At 54.9% G+C, this 17,008-nt stretch overlaps 1 protein-coding gene across 3 annotated transcripts in view; it reads left to right on the forward strand.

The window, feature by feature from the left end:
• ASTN2 (astrotactin 2) overlaps positions 1-17,008 on the forward strand; it is a 433,162-nt gene that overhangs the window by 274,330 nt on the left and 141,824 nt on the right. For all 3 annotated transcript variants that reach the window (XM_068914561.1, XM_068914562.1, XM_068914563.1), the window contains exons 14-16: positions 8,896-9,020; positions 9,526-9,630; positions 11,481-11,660. In XM_068914561.1, coding sequence (XP_068770662.1) covers positions 8,896-9,020; positions 9,526-9,630; positions 11,481-11,660 — 410 coding nt within the window. The remainder of the gene's footprint in view (positions 1-8,895; positions 9,021-9,525; positions 9,631-11,480; positions 11,661-17,008) is intronic.

The raw sequence follows: 17,008 nt of genomic DNA on the forward strand, positions 1-17,008 counted from the left end.
AGGAAGCAAAACCTGTGGTGACACTCCAGTGCATTTGAAGACAGCCGCAGTGGTGGGAGGAAGACAACAGTGATGTGACACACTTCAGTGCACTAGAAAGCTACAGCAACTGAGAAGGCTTTAGTGCTCGAGGGATGTTTGGAGATCACTTGCAGGAAGATCAGGTTTGAATGATCCACTTTTTCTAGAGTATGGTGCTGTCCAGTCAGGGCAAGCAATTCCTGAGGAGTTAGTGGGAAGGGATCTGGCCATCCCAGGAGGCAGATCTGACAAGAGCGGTGGGGGAAGAATTGATTTATCGGTTCAACAGCCACACTAAAAAATCAGCAGTGTCATGGTTTAGATTACCATGAAATGATTTTTATGTTCTTGTCAGTCAGTTAACACAAAACAGAAAAGCAGCAGCAATCTCAGTTTGAACTTGGCTTTAGTTAAAGCAAGACATTTTAGCACCGCTCAAGGAAAGGAGGAGGAAGGAGAGCCTGTGCCCCCACTTTACCTAGCAGCGCAGCGATAATAGTGTTTGCTGAGTTTGTGGTTGTAATAACCACAAGGTTATTAAGGGTTGTAACCCTCGCTGCCCCCAAGTGCCACCTCTCTACCAAGTGTTTGAGTCCTTTGCGTGGCCGTGTCGGTGCTGCACGCGCTGTGCTAGTGGAGGAGTTGGAGGCAGAGCCGTTTCAGAAGCCAGTAAGTCCTCCTCCTTCCAGGAGGCATCATAAGTTAAGGAGAAGCATTGTTTCCTCCATCTTTGTTTTGCATACAAACAAGAAAAATTCCCTGCTTGGACTCCACAACAGGTTCAAACTGAGTTGACAAATAGTCCCAGATCAACCAAAATGATATTTTCTGTTGAATAAGCTATTCACTGGCGTGAATCCACTTCCCTGGCCTCTCCTGGCTCCTGAGGGATCAGTACTGCTTTCACTGCTAATTTCATTTCATCGGGCCCTTCGTCGCCGTCCTGGCCCTTTGTGTTACTGCCAAGTGCTGCTCCCAGCAGAGCTCCTCCGGCAGAGGCCCTAGGAGACCTCCTTATTTTTCTGTTGAGCAGCCTGTCCGTGCTGGGACCCCGGAGCTGGCCAGGCCTTCTGGAGGTCGCGGTGGCATCCTGGAGTCAGGCAGGGTACGGCACCATCAGGGCAGACAGGCCCCAGGGGGACAGCACATCCACGGACAAGAGTCCGACTTGTCCCGTGTCACCGCCGGCCATTCACCCGCTCTCACCGTTGTGCCGCGAGTGGCAGGCGAGGGCCGAGCTAGCCGACGGCTGGTGACCGCGGGTGGTGCGGACTCGCGCCTCGTTTGCCACCGGCGTTCCCGGCAGGGCGCGGGAGCCGCCGTCTCCGCGGCACGCTGCGCTCGGGCAAGAGGAGCCCAGGCGGCGCCGCCGGGGCCTCCTCCGCGGCCGCCGGGCGGCCCTGCCGGCGCGGCGCCCTGATTAGTATTCCTGTGCTCGGATCAAAGAGCTGCCAAGACGGAGCCCGCGGCGTTTCCCCAGCGATGATTGACTGAATCGTTTTCAGCACCTCGCGGTTACGGAGCGGATAGCTTCCTAGCGGTGCGGCCGCCGGCCCCGCCGGAGGGTTGCGGTGCCGGCGGTGCGCAGGCCGAGGTGTCCGCGCCTGCTCGCGGGAGGTGACGGCGTTTAAAGCTGAGCGCGCCGGCGCTGCGCTAGAGCGATGCGGGACGCAGGCCGCCGGGCTCGGCGCCTGCCGGCAGAGCCAGGCCCGCCGCTGCGGGTGCCGCGCGGCAGCGCTGGCGGGCGGCGACGCGGCGCTCCGGTCCCAGCGCTCTCGTGCTTCACCTCCCTGAAACACCTCAATTTAAATGCTAATTTTCCCTGAAGCGAGGGGGTAAAGCAGCTATTGAATATCGCTGAGCTGTTTATTAATGGAGCCAAAAGGCTGGCTCGCGTTCTGGAGGGGCAGGCAGCCGAGGGCAGGGAGAGCTTTCCTCTGTGCCGCCGGCGGCCGCGGGAAGCCTCCCCCGTGCTTCGGGACAGCCGCCCGGCGAGGTGGCCGAGGAGAGCGCTGCCGCCCCGCTGCCCTCGGGGAACCCGCCCGGACGCGATCCTGGGAAATAGGGTCTGCAGGACCCTGCTTGAGCAGGGAGGTTGGACTAGATGATCTCCAGAGGTCCCGTCCCACCTCAACCGTTCTGTGACGCGGGAGCTGGTGCCGCCGCGCGCTGTGCTCCGCAGTCGTGTCCCTTCTCCGGGGCCTTCCTAATACCCTCCGCAGACCTTCCCCCCGTTTTGTCACCGCTGTCCCCCCGCGCTCCTGTCACACGACGCGAGCCCTGCGGGACTCCCTGCGTATGGGCACCCGCTGGCCTGGCTGACTTTCCATCGGCGAGTGGGGAAGCGGCATCTCCCGCTCGCCGAGAACGAGCCCTCTGGGGTAACGCGCTCCTCTCCTCCTGCCCTGTCTGAGCGTCGCCGCAAAGAGCGAGGCTGTTCAGCGGTGGAAGTTAGGGAGCTGAAGAGCATTAAAGGGCCTGGCAGAAACTGGTTTGTCTCTCCTTTATATCCTGTCTCATTATACAGGAGCGGGGACTCCCTAAAATTAATGACTAGTAAATTTGGCATAAGTAATGGCTACTTCACCTGGTATATGTTCAGCCTTTATAATTCACTGGTGCCTGAGGTCACGGAGACAAAGTCTCGGGTGAGATTTACAGTGTGCTTACCTTTTCCCAAGTAACTGTGGAAATAGGACACCCTCTTTACTGTCTCTCTTTGACGCTAAATCAAATTTTTTGTGATTACAAGTTAAAAAGGTGCTATTCCTGAATGTTCCCATGTCAGATGCAAGCTGGGCTCTTCTGAGCTTTACTACCACCCTCGTGAGAAAGCTTCTGGGAAGGAAAGTTGGTTCAAACACTGCCGTGATGAATTAGGCAACCTGAAATCCATCTTGTTCTCCCCAACCCATTGCAGGACAGAAAGAAGACTAATAAATTATTCTTACCACAGAAGACGGCATCACAGACATGAATAGTATAGCTGTACAGAAAGTGCTCTCCTCACATAGCCACTTTCTTTAACATAACCGCACTGGATGATAATGTGATTAACATTTGTAGCTGTGCTGGCTCAGATAAGGGTAATTAAATCTCATGCTTCGGGCCATCAGCTATTCACTTGTGGGGTCCTTTTTTTTCCCACCCCTTCATGAATATATTTGCCCAGTTGCTGAGATGCATTGTGTGCATCCACTGTCGACTGCTAATGGAGGCAGGAAGCCACACTTGAACTGATGGCCTGATCTTGTGGTGAAAATCTTATGGGTAAGCAGAGGGATCTGTAGAAGGGATGGCAGGCAAAAGTCTAGCCTCGAGGACGCGTCCTTCAGGAATGAAGCGTGAAGGGAGGAAGCCACAGCTGACTGAGCCTAGGAGGCGAAGTGCTGCTTCACCCAATAGTGTTGCTGATAGAAAAATGAGATGAATATGAGTCACTAGCTGATCTATAACTACCACAGACCAAAATGCACTCACAGAGACTACAGTTTTGGCCCTGACCTTCAGTGCCCTGGCATGTGGACAAAGTACTGTAGGGCTTAGTGGAGCCCCAGCTGGGAGTGGGCACGGTGCCTCTGGCACCATCCAGGCTAGCTGCTCCAGCGCTGACCTCCGGCTCTGCTGCAGCTCCCCCAGCCGTTGTGCACGCTTCTGCTAGCGTGGAGATGCCAGCCCCTCTTGCCCGTCCTCTGAGGGCTTTCCTGGCCTCCTCAGGCTGCGTGATGCAAGGCCGGCACTGCTGAGCAGAGAAATGCAGCTCTCTGCTTCAGCGATTTATTGCGTGACCTTGGATGTATTGTTTAAGGTCAGATTCCCCAAAATAATCTCTAGTTTTGTGTATCAAGTTTTCGAAGGACGGGAGGATACTGACCCAGCAAGCTCCTCTTGCCTGACCCCCCTCCTCCTAGTAACTGAGCACCTTGCAGTTCCTAATTGCTTTTACCCCACCAGCACCTCTGCGAAGGAGAGAGCTATCATCTCCATTTCACCTGAGGCAACGGATGGGTTTTATGACTTGGCCAAGGTTACACAGCGTGTCTGTCAAAGCCGGGATTTTAAACCTAGTTTAATCCTGCACAGTGCCTTCCTCTTCAGCCCGCCCTGCCAGTAAGATATGTTAGTGAAGCCTTGGGACATTTGACCTTTTTCAACATCAAGATTCATTCATCTAGAAGTTGGCTCATCCCCAAGGAAAGGAAGTACTCTAGATTGGAAGCTATTGGGGATTGGGGCAGGGAAGGGGGGAAAAAAAACCCCAATTCTTTGCATAATAACTGACTTTCTGGGAAATGCCCTCAGAGACTTGCAGATCCCTTCCAGGAGAAGGATGAGAGTGAACGAGTTAATTCAGCGTGTGTTGCGTTGAAGATCAGCAGCGTGTTTGTTAGTCATCTGAGTTTTAGACATCTGCTCTGTGAATAGTGAGGAGGTGCTGGAGGGCAGAGAAAGAGAAAGAAGGGGGGTGCCTGTTGCCGGGTAGTCAGGGGCTGAGAGCAGATAGGTATCGCGGGCGCTCTCCTGGTCTCATTGGAGTAACCTCTGCTCCGCAGCTGGCAGAAACTGCGAGGTCACAGAAACCGCACAGACCTTCACACAAACCCATGTACTGCACGCGAGGCTGGACCCGCGCAGAAGCGCAGGCGCCTCAGACGGGCACCCAGGCAGACACGCGTCCGCCCCGGCGGGGCCACGCGCGACGCCGGTAATTCAGAGCCGTCGCAGCCCTCCCGGTGCATCCCTGCCCCTCGCGTGTGTTTCTGTTCCTTGCGCAGAGCTTGTCAGGGTCTGCGCGTGGGGGCTTTGATCAGTGCTTGTAAAGAGCACAAAAGCCTGGCAGAAACTCTTTTTGTGATTTACGGCGGCCGGCGCTGTGAGCCGCAGGGTTATTAGTAAGGCGCGGTGGAAAAGGAGCTACAGCCCTCTGCCGGCTGAGACTTCGCAGCGCACCGCCCTCCGCGGGGCCGCAGGTGGCACGCGGGGGAAGATGACCCTTTCCGAAGCAATCGTCGTTGTCACCGTTTTCTGCCCTCCCTGTTCATCTTCCCCTGCCCCCAGAAGCAGGTCCCAGCTTGGTGCGGTGCGGATGCTCAGGGCAGCGCCGTGTCGGCAGCTCCGCGCGGAGGCTACGGGATGCTCTCCTGTCCTGCGCCGAGCAAAGAGATCTGGTGTTTCCCTCCCCTCCGCTCTCCTGTGGCTCGTTCCTCGTTCGCAGGGGCGGGCGCGCGGGCGACGGAGCAGCACGTGCGGGTGGTTGAAGGTGGGGAAGCGAACAGCACTGACCTGCTACCAAAGAGAAGAGACTGCTGTTGGCAGAAGGGAGGGAGGAGACACAGAAAGGATTTGCTAACAAAAACGTGTCGTCAAACTGCTCCTGAAGTCCTGTCTTTTAAGGCCGCTTACGCAAATGTGGCAGCATACTGTAGACATATGCGTGCACACATGCTTATGCATGCACAGGCCTTTATTTACAGGCACGTGCACTTGGCCCTCTTTTTTCCCAACCTTTTGATTGCAGAGCTCTTTAAGCAAACGGTATTACAGCAAGCAGCAGCACAGAGCACAGCTTTTCAGTAAGTACCTTTTCATAGAGGCATCAGCTTTGACTAGCAGCCATTGCATACAGATTATTCTCACACCTGGCTTTGTGTGGCTTCTCCTTTCAGGTCCCTCCTTCCTTAGCTGCCATGGCACATGGACTGCCACCCACCGCAGCTGTTGTTTTTCCACCCCAAACAAGCTGGGCTCGTGCCCAGCTTCCTCTGGCTGAGAGCAGAAGCGTCAGCGCAACGCGCCCAGCGCCTGCGCGGTGCGCTCGGAGGAGCATTGCACAGGGTGACAGCTGGCCTGTGAGCCCGGACGCGGGCAGGTGTCTGTGAAACGGTCTGGACACGTTGGTTTGGCCTGATGGAAGGGAGGTAGTTTCTCTACGTCGTCTCTCGCTTGTTCTTGGCTACAACGTGCTAGATTAACATGGTCTCCTAGCTTCTGCTGCGAAGCGTGGCAGGAAGATGTGGTGGGTATTTCTGGCCTCCCTGTAATGGCAGCAGAGTGGCACAGGTTTCTAGGAGGGAGCGGGTTTTCTGAATGCGTAACGGGCCTGACGCAGCCCTGGTCTAAGTGGCTGCATGGTCCCAGTCAAATCGTGTGATGGGGCAGATGTGATGTCCCAGCTGCTGCAACTGCAGGGTACCAGGGCTAGTGCCCCAGAGTCCATCCTGGATGTCTTTGCCTGCATTAAATGGCGTCCAAGAAACATCTACCTCCCCCAGCCAGGAGGACAGAGCAGTCCTGCAGGTGCTCCCTGACAGCCAGGGAATGGGAGAGGTGCCTGTGTTTTAGGAGTGCAGGACAGCACAGGGACAAGCCACACAGAGCCCTTTCCACCTCTGTGCAGCCACTGCTGCTGTTCAGCTGGGCACAGGACAGGCGTTTTCGTGACCCAGGAGTCAGCTCTTCTGGCAGTGCCAGGTTTCTCTTCCTGAGCTTGCGTGTGTTTGGGAGGACATGCCATAACTGTAACCAGACCTGACACCTTAGCTCAAATATTTGGAAACTGGATGGGTGCTTGGGAAGGTACCACTGGCTCATCCCACTGTCTTCCCTATGCGTCACTTCCTGGTGCTCTCAGAGGTAGGATGCTAGGCTGGATGGGACTTTGGTGTGACACCCTCCCCTCGTCCCTTGCGCTTTTTTCCTTATGCACAGTGTGGGAGTGACCCGTCACAGAGGGGACGGTCCCACTCCTCTGGTGTGGCAGACTGGCCCCAGTGGAGCTGCATAGCGGAAGATTTGCTGCATCCTCTCATTTTGCGGTGCTGCATCTTGCTTTTCCTGGGCTTCGGAATTTAGCATCACTGGTGCTTTTCTCCCTTTTCTGCTGAGGCAGAGCAGCAGAGCTACCCATATGCTCCTTCCTGTGTTCCCTACCGATTTGCCTGGTTTTGTAGCCCCTGCCTCCAACCACCCACACAGCCGGAGGCTCGTGGAGTATTTGCGCTTACCCATTTGCATTGCTAAGACAGCGAAGGGCTTAGAACAGCAAATCACCGCTTAGCCACTGGGGATGCAGAGCGGAGCGTGATCAATAGGAGATTTGTGAGCGTATGTGTGAGTGAGAGGTTTTTCCCCTCAGACAAATAAAACACTTTTTCTCTGGCAGCGCCTAAAGTGAAACTCATGAGACGCAATCAGGTGCCTTTGAGATGCCGGGCGTAGCGAGAGCGCAGGCTGCTGCTCAGCATGCGGCGAGCGTCCGCCCCGCTCCCGCGCAGCCCTGCCGCCCCGGGCAGCGTCTCTGCTGCCCTGCTGCTCTCAGTGCTTGCAAGTTGGGCCTGAATCTCTCCAGAGAAACCAAGGGGGCTGTTGGGGCACTTGTCTCCCCTCCCACGTAGGTCTGGATATGGGGAGAAGACCTTTTGTTGCCCATTCCCATGCCGTGCCCTGCTCCGACCCATTCACTGGCCAGGCTTGGCACGCCGGGAGAAGGGAGGGTGCCGAGCGCCTCTGCAAAACAGGCCCCAGCTCCAGCCCTCCGAGCTGCAGTGCAGCCCCGTAGCTCTCCTGGAGATGCCTGGTGCGTTCATCATCACATCAGCCTGCCACGGAGAGCCCCACGGGCCAGACACACGTCCCGGTAACACCTGTCAGCGGGAAACGTGAATCTCCCTCGTCGCAGCGGTAGTTTTCCAGCAGGCTGAAGTGCAGTATCAGCAGGAGACGGCTCCCCGGGCAGGGCGAAGCGGTTAGTCCGTGCGCTCCCCGATGCCATCGCAGCGTGCGGCGGCCGCTCGGCCTCATGGCGCTCCCCAGCCCTGAGGAGCCTCCATCCACACCGATGTCGAGCGTGCACGCAGCCCTGCGGGAAGGGAACTTCCCGCGTCGGGGCAGAGAGCATCCGTGGGCTGGTTGCACGGGGCTGCAGCCTCCTGGGGGGCTGCGGGCCCTCGTTCCCAGGATGCGCGGGCCGTATGCTGAACCTGGAGCAGGAGGAGGGCTCCAGCCCGGCTGCAGGGCGGGCAGGGGGGTCCCTGCAGCGGCCGCCGTCGGAGCGGGGAAGAGGCGAGGGGCATAAGGAAGGGGGAAGGTGGGGGACGGAACCAGCAGTCGTTTAGAGCGAAGTCTCATCTCTTAGAGAAATGCAGCGGCGGCGGGGGGTGGCCTGGGAAAAGCGATTTCCCTCTGAGGTCTGAAGTCTGCTCCGCGCTCCTGGGGCTGACCTGATTTTGCAGGAGCGTCCCCCTTTCCGTGGCGATGCCCCGCTAGCTCAGCACGCGGAGCGCTCAGAGCCGTCTGTCCTACATTTGACTCTAAGATCAATATTTAAAACCGCCCCCTCTGTCTTCATCGCACAGGCGCGAGGTGGAGCAGTTACCAGGGGAAGCGCATCTCATGGAGACCTGCCTATTCACCCTGCCAAACAGTTTCCCCAGCATCGTTGTGCTAGAAACGATTCATTAGGGGCCCGTTATACAACGTTACACCTGGCAAGGCTAGAAAAGATCCCGCCTGCGTGGTAAAATTGCACTGTGAGCAACACGCTTCGGCTTTTTATTTGGCTGTCTATAAACGTAGCTTTTTCTGCTTTTGGAGAGCCGGTCATCCCAGGTCAAATCCATGCTAGCTGTACCCAGCGGCTGGGGAGGCCCCTCAGGGATTTATCTGCTGCTTGACAACTTTCCTGCAGTAGGAGGAGGCCGCACGTGGTGGGAAGGGCAAGCGTGGAGGGCCAGGTCTTCTGCTCTGAGGAACCCAGCTGGGAGACCTCCCTCACCCGCCTGAGCCGGCGGGCCGCGGTGCCACGAGGGCGGCTCAGCCCCTCTGCCCGGACGTGGCCTGCATCGTTGCTTTGGAGTTTTCTTTTTCTCTCTGCAGGGAGAATAACTTCATCAAGGACTTTCCCCAGCTGGCCGACGGCCTCATGGTGATCCCCTTGCCCGTGGAGGAGCAGTGCCGCGGCGTCCTCTCGGAGCCCCTTCCCGACCTCCAGCTTCTCACCGGTACGAGCCGTTCCCAGGCGTCCCGTCGGGCCCCCCGAGGTCGGCGCGTGGCTCAGCCCCCGCGGCGGGGAGCACAGAAGCAAACGCCCCGTCTCCCCTCCTCGTGCCCGGCCGTAGTCCCCCCGAGATCCCGGCGTCCTTCTCAGCACCCTTCCAGCTTCCCTTTGGCAGCTCCAAAGAGCGTGGCAGCTCCGCGCCTCTGCCCCATGACGCCGGCCCGAGCCCGCTGCTGGGAGCTGACTCGCAGCAGCGCCCCGGCGGCGGCACGGCCGCCGCTCTGCCCCGCGAGCTCCCTCGGAGCAGCGGCGCCTCCCCGACAGCCTCGTCGACAGCCCACGGACTCCGGCGGCGTGATCCGCCCGAGGAGGTCCCTGTTACCTCCGCGTTTGTAGCCCCGAAGCTTGGAGCAAAGAAGACGCTCAAGCGTGACAATGACGTTTCCCGGAGCGTGTCGGCGGCCGGCAGCCCGACCAGCGGTCCCTGAGCTCCGGCTCTGTCTTTGCAGGAGACATCAAGTACGACGAGGCGATGGGCTACCCCATGGTGCAGCACTGGAGGGTCAGAAGCAACCTGTACAGAGTGAAGCTGAGCTCCATCACCCTCTCGGCAGGTGAGGGCTGTGTGTCTAACGGCAGCAGACAGCACGTCTGCGTGGGCGGGCAGGCTGTCTTCTCGCCACCGGCTCTCCCGTCGCTACCTGCCCTTCCCAGCTCGCGGTCCTGCGGAGCATTTCTCTAGCGCTTTCCATCGCCGGGCTCTGCTCGGGGGGTAGCTAACGCTCCCAGCCCTGTCGCCGAGGCAGGCAGAGAGCGTTATCTCCTTTTTGCAGGAGGGAAACCGAGGCAGGGAGTTTGTGTGACTAGACGGGATTATGCTAATAAGCAAAACTATGGGAAGGATTCAGGTGGGGGTGTATATACATGCATACGGCAAAGAGTAAATTCCTGAAAAATAGGACCCAAAACCATTTGTAAACGTGGGTCATATTAAGCAAGGAGTTGCAGATGAAGAAGGGCCGGGAGGGAGGATTCTGCAGACTTCACGACATTTCACTGCCACGTTTTTATAAACCACATTTTGTTTCAGAAACGCTGAAACATGTTGTTGCGACCTGAAATGTTTCGTCTTTCTATTTCAGAACAGCTTTTTTTATTTAACAACCAACCTATTTTTAAATGGCAGGGAGGGGTTTGATACAAAAAGGCCGCACACCCAGTACAAATAAGCCAGCTGGAATTGAATAAAATATTTGGGGTCAGCTCAAAATGAGTTTTTCATCCTTTATATTCAGCAAAGCTTTTCCTTCAAAAAATCCACCAACCAATCAACCAACCAGCTAGCTACCCTCTTTTTGGTGACAGCTACGACGTATTTTCTTGCAATATGTTTTCAGTTTCACCACTGGACCAAAAACTTTGATACTGGCCAGCTCTAAATAATGCCAAGGCCTCATATAGTCACCAGCCCCTCCAAGATAGATCATTTCCACAGAGCAGTGAGGATAAATACTGGTGTCCTGACTCACATGCAGGCAACCTAAGCAGAGAGATATCGAGCCAGACAAAACTGCAACCTGTGTATGGAGGTAAGAGGAGTCCGCAGCACCCCGGCCGGTCTATATGAGCCCGGGTCCCGCACAAAAAGGCAGGAGATGCCAGGCCGCTTGGCCAGCCGGATGCACGGCTGTTCTCCAGCAACCTGCATGACTGCAGCTTCCTGGTACAGCAGATTCCCCTCAGGGAGCAAAACCCCGGCAAGCCCCCCAGATCCCAGCCAGCCAACGAAACTGGGCTGAGCTCAGCTCTCCAGCCCTGCCTAAGGCTGCAGGGAGAGAGCGTGCCCAGGCCCCGGTGGTGCTGCTCCGGGGCAGTCCCAAGCTGTCTGCCTGGGGCTCTGCAGCGCTCACCCAGCCCTGTCCGCCTTTGCTGCATCCAGTGAAGTGTTGTCAACCCAACTACTCAAGTCACTCTGGGCTGTCTCCAGCTGTTCTAAAAATAGGTATCAGTTGTCCAGAGCATTCACTCTGGGGATGGTCTGCTGTACAATCTATAATAAATTCATCCTTACACTAGGACAACTTTTCTGGCTATAATCCCTGCGTAACAAAGGCCAAGCGTCTCCTCTGTAGAAAGCATTGATTTGTGTCCTAGCGTTCTGCCGAAGAGGCCTGAGCTTTTGGGAGGGAGGGGGGGTGTATGTATACATATGTCACACCCCTGACAATTTATTTGTGAAGAGGAATCATAGAACAATGTCAAAGCTGCAGCCTGAGGTAAATAACATATTTTGTGGTTAGCAACAGATTATGTAAGGCACTGAGGAAACAGAGGAGGAAATGCATTTTGTACCTACTTAGGGATATGTGTTCTGAGCAAGGGATCTCGGAGGCTTCTTTCTCCCAGGGCTGTCACCGTCGGCCCTGCCTGGCCAACCTGCCAATACCAGGCTTTACTCTTACAGGCTTTGCAAACATCCTGAAGATCCTGAGCAAGGACAGCAGCCGGGAGGAGCTGCTCTCCTTCATCCAGCAGTTTGGCTCGCACTACATCGCAGAGGCGCTGTACGGCTCCGAGTTCAGCTGCACCATCCACTTCCCCAGCAAGAAGGTCCAGCAGCAGCTCTGGCTCCAGTATCAGAAAGGTAAGGAAGTCGGAGGAAACAGGCAGTGACGCAAATGCTGCCGCAGCCCTTTTTATTCCTGTTTTCCGTCGGGGCAGTGCATAGACCATGGCTGTGCCTGTTCGCAGGAACAGACCGAGGCTCAGATCAAACCAAAGGCCCAGCAACATGCGATCGCTGCACGGGTCTGTAGGCAACGTTCCTGCCTCAGCCGAACCTTCCCGTCCTGCTGCTGCCCCTTCCTCCCCCGGCCGCTCCGAGCTGCCCGCAGGCCCAGAGCTGCCGTTCTTGCTTCGAACCCAACGCGCCGCAACCCTCGTCAGCCGCTTGCTAGCCCCGCTGCGGTGGCCCCTGAACACCCTGGGTGATTTGGGTCGGTTTATATAGCTGTGACATAATTGAGCTGTCTCAGAATGGCTTCGTTTTATTGCTTGTGACAAGGACGGTCTTTAAGGAAGTGTATTAAATCAATAGCAGACTCATTGTGCTACACTATAAATAACGAGACACATCATTAAACAGGGCAATAAACTTCAGGACTTTGAAGTAATACAATTAGGTTATGTTTATAAAAAAAACCCTTATCGCTGTAGCCTTCCATTTGCCAATTCATCTCTCTCCTCCAGGGAACTTGGGATATTCCCTTGGCTTGATGTTTTTTTGTTGAAAATGACTATGATGTTTCTATCAGTGCGTAGGACATATTGTAGGATTCACAGGAGCAGGGGTTGTAAAGGCGCTTTCATCCTGTCTTGCGTGCGTTGCTGAGAGTGGCCTAATTTAGTGCAATCCAGCAGAGCCCGTGGTACGCTACCGCCAGCCCCCTCGGTGCTTTTCAGTTATTTTTTCTCTGTCTACCCAGCGCAGCTATTCTTGTGAGCATATTTATGACATCCTGCACTCATTTGTTTTGTTTTCAAATAATGATAAATGAAGTTTGCCATAGCAATGCCCCTATTTCGCAGGAGAAAACGTTGCGGAGGTGTGTTGTTTACGTACCTGTGATGTTATTAATCATTCAGATGCGTTCCCTGGAATCCCCTTGCAAACGTGTCAGTGGGGAGGAGACTCGCCGCAGCTCCTGCTCCCGGTGGGGCCAGTTCAAATCCAGACGCGGGGTTACTCCAGCCTTAGAAGGTGTAAACGAGAGAGGACTCTGTTCAGTGATGGGACTAAATAGTGCGAGCAGTGCTTTGGTGCCTTTCGAGCTTAGTGATAGCGTCACCGGCGTGGTGGCAAGGCCTGAGTGGAGGTGAACAGTGGCAACATCTTGACCCTTTTGTGCAGCATCTCGCGCTTCTGAGCCCCCTGCCTTGCCCGTGCCGCAGGGATGGCTTCGGTTCTCGGAGGTCAATAGCGAAAGCTCGTGGCGCCGCAGGGAACCACAGGGGCCTTAAGTGGAGTAGTGTCGCGCTGACTTCACCTCACCCACATAGTTTCCTTTTTAGTACATGGTATGCAGTTATCCAAGGCTTGCTGTGAGCTTCCCCTTTCCCCACACAGCACTAGTACACCCGGCTGGAGCTGTGCCCACCCCGTGTCTCTCGCGTGGCTGCGGCTGGGTCCTTAGAACCGAATGCGGCGCTGTCAGCGCGTGCCGGGCATAATCGGAGCATCCTTCCCAACCGCACGCTCTGGGAGGATTTGGGACGTGGTCGTACAGTTTGCAAGTGTTTAGCTTAGCTGCTGTGGTGGCAATTTCAGCAGATCTTCCCCGCCTCCGTTTAGGGGTGCAGAGTAAAGCACCAGGGCACTCATTGGCCTCCCAGTGACCACACAGGGATTTTGTGCGTAATGCTCAGATGTCAGTGTTTAAATTGTGACTGTGCTGCATTTAGGCACCGGCTGCTGTCTCTGCGCTTGTTCCCTGTGCGTGAGTCCGTTTGTAGCGTGGGGCTTCAGCAGCTAGCCGGGCTCTGGCAGGTTGGACTTTCCAGGCCATTGGCATGATGGAGGGGACAAGCGCTATAAATGATTCTCCTAGATGGCCAGAGCAGTGCTCTTGGAAACACATTGAGGATGCTTGCGACTCTTGAAAGCGTCTAGGAGATTGTGTGGCTCTGTGGATAAAGAAGAAAGGAGTCAGAGGAAATGCAGGGTTCTCTCCAGGAGAAAACCACAGTTAGTTAAGAGCTAGATCTTGCTGATGAAGAAAGATGGATTTTATTCCCAGCTCCTCCACTGATTTCCCCACAGTTACCAGTGACATAAGGAGGATCTGAATAAATAGCTCTAGCTAGACAGTTCTGGATACCTCCTCAACCCAGAAACCGCTCTGGCCCGTCGTGCTCCCTGCTGCTGGCCAGCCCATTTCAGAACTGCACAGAGAACGCGCATATGCATCATCTCTAATAAATACAACAATAAAGTCAGGATAACTGTGATTTGTTAGGGAACGAAGCAGACCAAAAGAGGAGGGGGAGGAGGGGGGGAGTCTTGAGCTAATTGGAACGGCACCAAAAAATGATAAAAATGCACATTGTGGCATGTTTGCAGCATCGCACAAAATTATTTTAATATTTTAATCAACTTCATAAATCAATCCGCAGGCCTCGGGAGGAGGCCTCTGCCAATAAAGTGCACAATCTGTGCGTCGAGCCCTAATTGAAAACATTGTCTCAAACATGAAACTGCGCCGCTGGCAGTCTGACTTCTTGTAAACTGCCGGGCCAGACGCTGGCCCTCTGCCGATGCTGGAAGAGCCTGAGCGCTGCGCTCGCAGGCTGCAGAAGGGAGCCGTCACCAGAGCCCTTGACGCGTGTGTAGGTGTTTGCATATGGATGTCTTCAGCCACGCGGAAGGGAAACGGATCTGGTTCACTCCAGGGCTAGCAGCAAGCTCGCCCCTTTTCCCTGCCTGAACTCCCCACCGCTCTGGGACGGGCATGCTGCAGACACCTCCGGTGCTTGCCGTCTGCTCTACCGGCAGAAACGCCCAACGAGCTCTTCCTTCTGCGAGCAGAGAAGGTGTGCGCGGCGGCGGAGACAAATCTTGCGCTGCGGACGGGAGCCAGGCAGGCAACTCGAAAGCAAGCTTCCCCCAGTCAGCCTTAATTTAGCAGGAGGGAGATCGCTTTGGGGAGGGGGAGAGAGGAGCATCGTAGCCCCCCCTTGCTCCGGCTGCAAACGGGAACCGCTATGGGGAGTGCTGGGAGGCAGGGGCGCCGCGTCTCAGACGGGGACGAAGCCGCCCTCCCTGCTCCCAGAGGTTTGCAGGCGCACAAGCGTCAGAGGGGCGCCGAGGCGGGGGGGAGTTGCTGCGGAGCCCTTGCACACAGTGCTAAGCTCCGTCCACAGGCTGGACGCTTGCCTTGCCCCAGTCTCCCCTCTGGAAACCAAGTTAGCCCGTGAGCAAACAAAACCAAACCCTACTTTTATTTCATGTAGCGTGATGAAAGGCCCTTTTCTAGGGCCAGCTTGGCTCTGGCGCTACATAACCTAGCAACCCTGAGACTCATCGGAGGGGCCTCTGAGCGGGGACCTGGAGACCGACCCATCCATTGATCCGTTTCACTGGAGCCTGCGTGGGTTTTCTCCATCAGTGATGCTAGCGCTTAACGCTGATGGCACCTCGTCAAGCTTGCACCAGTTGTGTGGACGTCTTCATTTGGCAGCTGGGGCAAACGTGATGCCCCGTGCCACCTCCTGTTGCATTTAAGACACCGTCACAAAATGGACGGGACGAAAGAGAGGGGTGCCTACATCCAGCAAACGCACCTGCCAAGGACTGCGCCGACAGAGGTGTGTTAGAGGCCTGTTTGCTGTGTGGCCCCTCAGTCTGGCTGGCCGGGGGAAAGGGGAACCTGGTTAAGAGAAGGAGAGGGCTGCTCTAATAGCAAAACCTGACAGTCCCGGCAGAGATCTCCAGCAGCCGCTCTAGCTCACTCATTCCCACTGAGATACACAAAACGCAGGATAAATGTCTGTAAGTGCTCCCGCACTCGGAGAAAACGGAGATGCTATCAGCAGTAATGCAGAGGGTCTCGTCTCGTCACGTATTTGAGTGACAACGCTTTTCCTTCGCGCTGTGCAGACTGGCTGAGCCTCAGCGTGGGAGACTTCTGTTCTCCAGCTGGGAAAACTTGCAAAAAGAAAAGTTTTTTTTTTTTTTTTTTTTTTTCCTGAGAACATTCCTCTCCTTTGAGAGAGCTCCTCTCCCTCCCTCCTGCGCCACGGCGGGAACTGGCAGTAGGTCGCCTGGAGAAGCATGGTGTGTATGTGCTCCATGTGTGCTGTGCGCGTGTGGCGACTCAGAGGCTGTTGCAATCAAAATGTTACGTTGCAGTAGTCAGTCAGGTCCTCGGGGAGCGACTCTTTGTTCTTCCTGCATTTCCTATGAGCAGCAGATCTCTAGAGTTTTCCCGGCCGAGGCGACCTGGCCAAGTTGGGCATCCAACAAACTGAACTTGGGAAGCGGCTGCAACAAACGTAAACCGCGTTCCCTCTCAGAAACGGATCACTTACCGGAGTAGCCCACGGAGGGGCTGTACTGTGACACGTCCTGTTGCACTAAGGCTTTCTGCCCATCAGTCTGCCCAGCACAGTTGTATTTGCTTAGCTTCTCTTGGATCATACGTCACTGGTTGCATTTACCTTTAAGAGCATTTACCTTACAGCGTTTATGCTTTTGTGCTTTCTTGTGAACTCAGCAGTTTAGACAAAGAACTTTATAAAATATAAGCCAAATTAAGCATACAGCCTAGAAAGCTCTGCTAAAATAGCAGTCCATATTATTGAGAGTAGGATCTATGGGACCATTCTGTCCTTCCAAGGTCTAATTCGTCTCCCTTTCTGTCTGGCACCACCATAACACAGTTAAGACTGAACTAGTCCATGGGAACCTTTAGTTTCCAATTCCTAGACACAGTAAGTTGCATTAAGAGAGCTGTAAGGTGAGCTTCGCATCTATTAAAGGAGATCATGCCTTTCCCTTATACCTCGCTCTCCTTGGTCAGAAGTAAAGCATATAGAATTTCACTGTCCTTGAGATCTATTCCTATAAATAACTACTACGTTACCTCTGTAACACTTTTACAGCATGTGGTTTCTATCATTATATTCGTTTTAAAACCTCAGATTTTGACATTTTTTGTTCAGAAGAGGAAAAAAGAGTCTCGCTGCTTGCTGTGAAATTTAGTTTAGACTAAAATATGTGCTGTGAAACAGTCTGCTAAATGACCTTATGCACTGCTCATTGTAATCCAGAATTGCCAGGCAAGGAGAGTAATTAGTTGTGCAAAATGAAATAACTTTAAATCCTCACATTGAGTAATGACCCAGAAAAAATCACTTAAGCTATACAATGAGAAAGACTCAAAGCATCTGGCTTTATTTTTACTTTTGTAGCTCTGCCCCCTTTGGTTAAGAAAC

The sequence above is a fragment of the Struthio camelus genome, chromosome 20 (assembly GCF_040807025.1).
Source record: "Struthio camelus isolate bStrCam1 chromosome 20, bStrCam1.hap1, whole genome shotgun sequence".
NCBI lineage: Eukaryota > Metazoa > Chordata > Aves > Struthioniformes > Struthionidae > Struthio > Struthio camelus.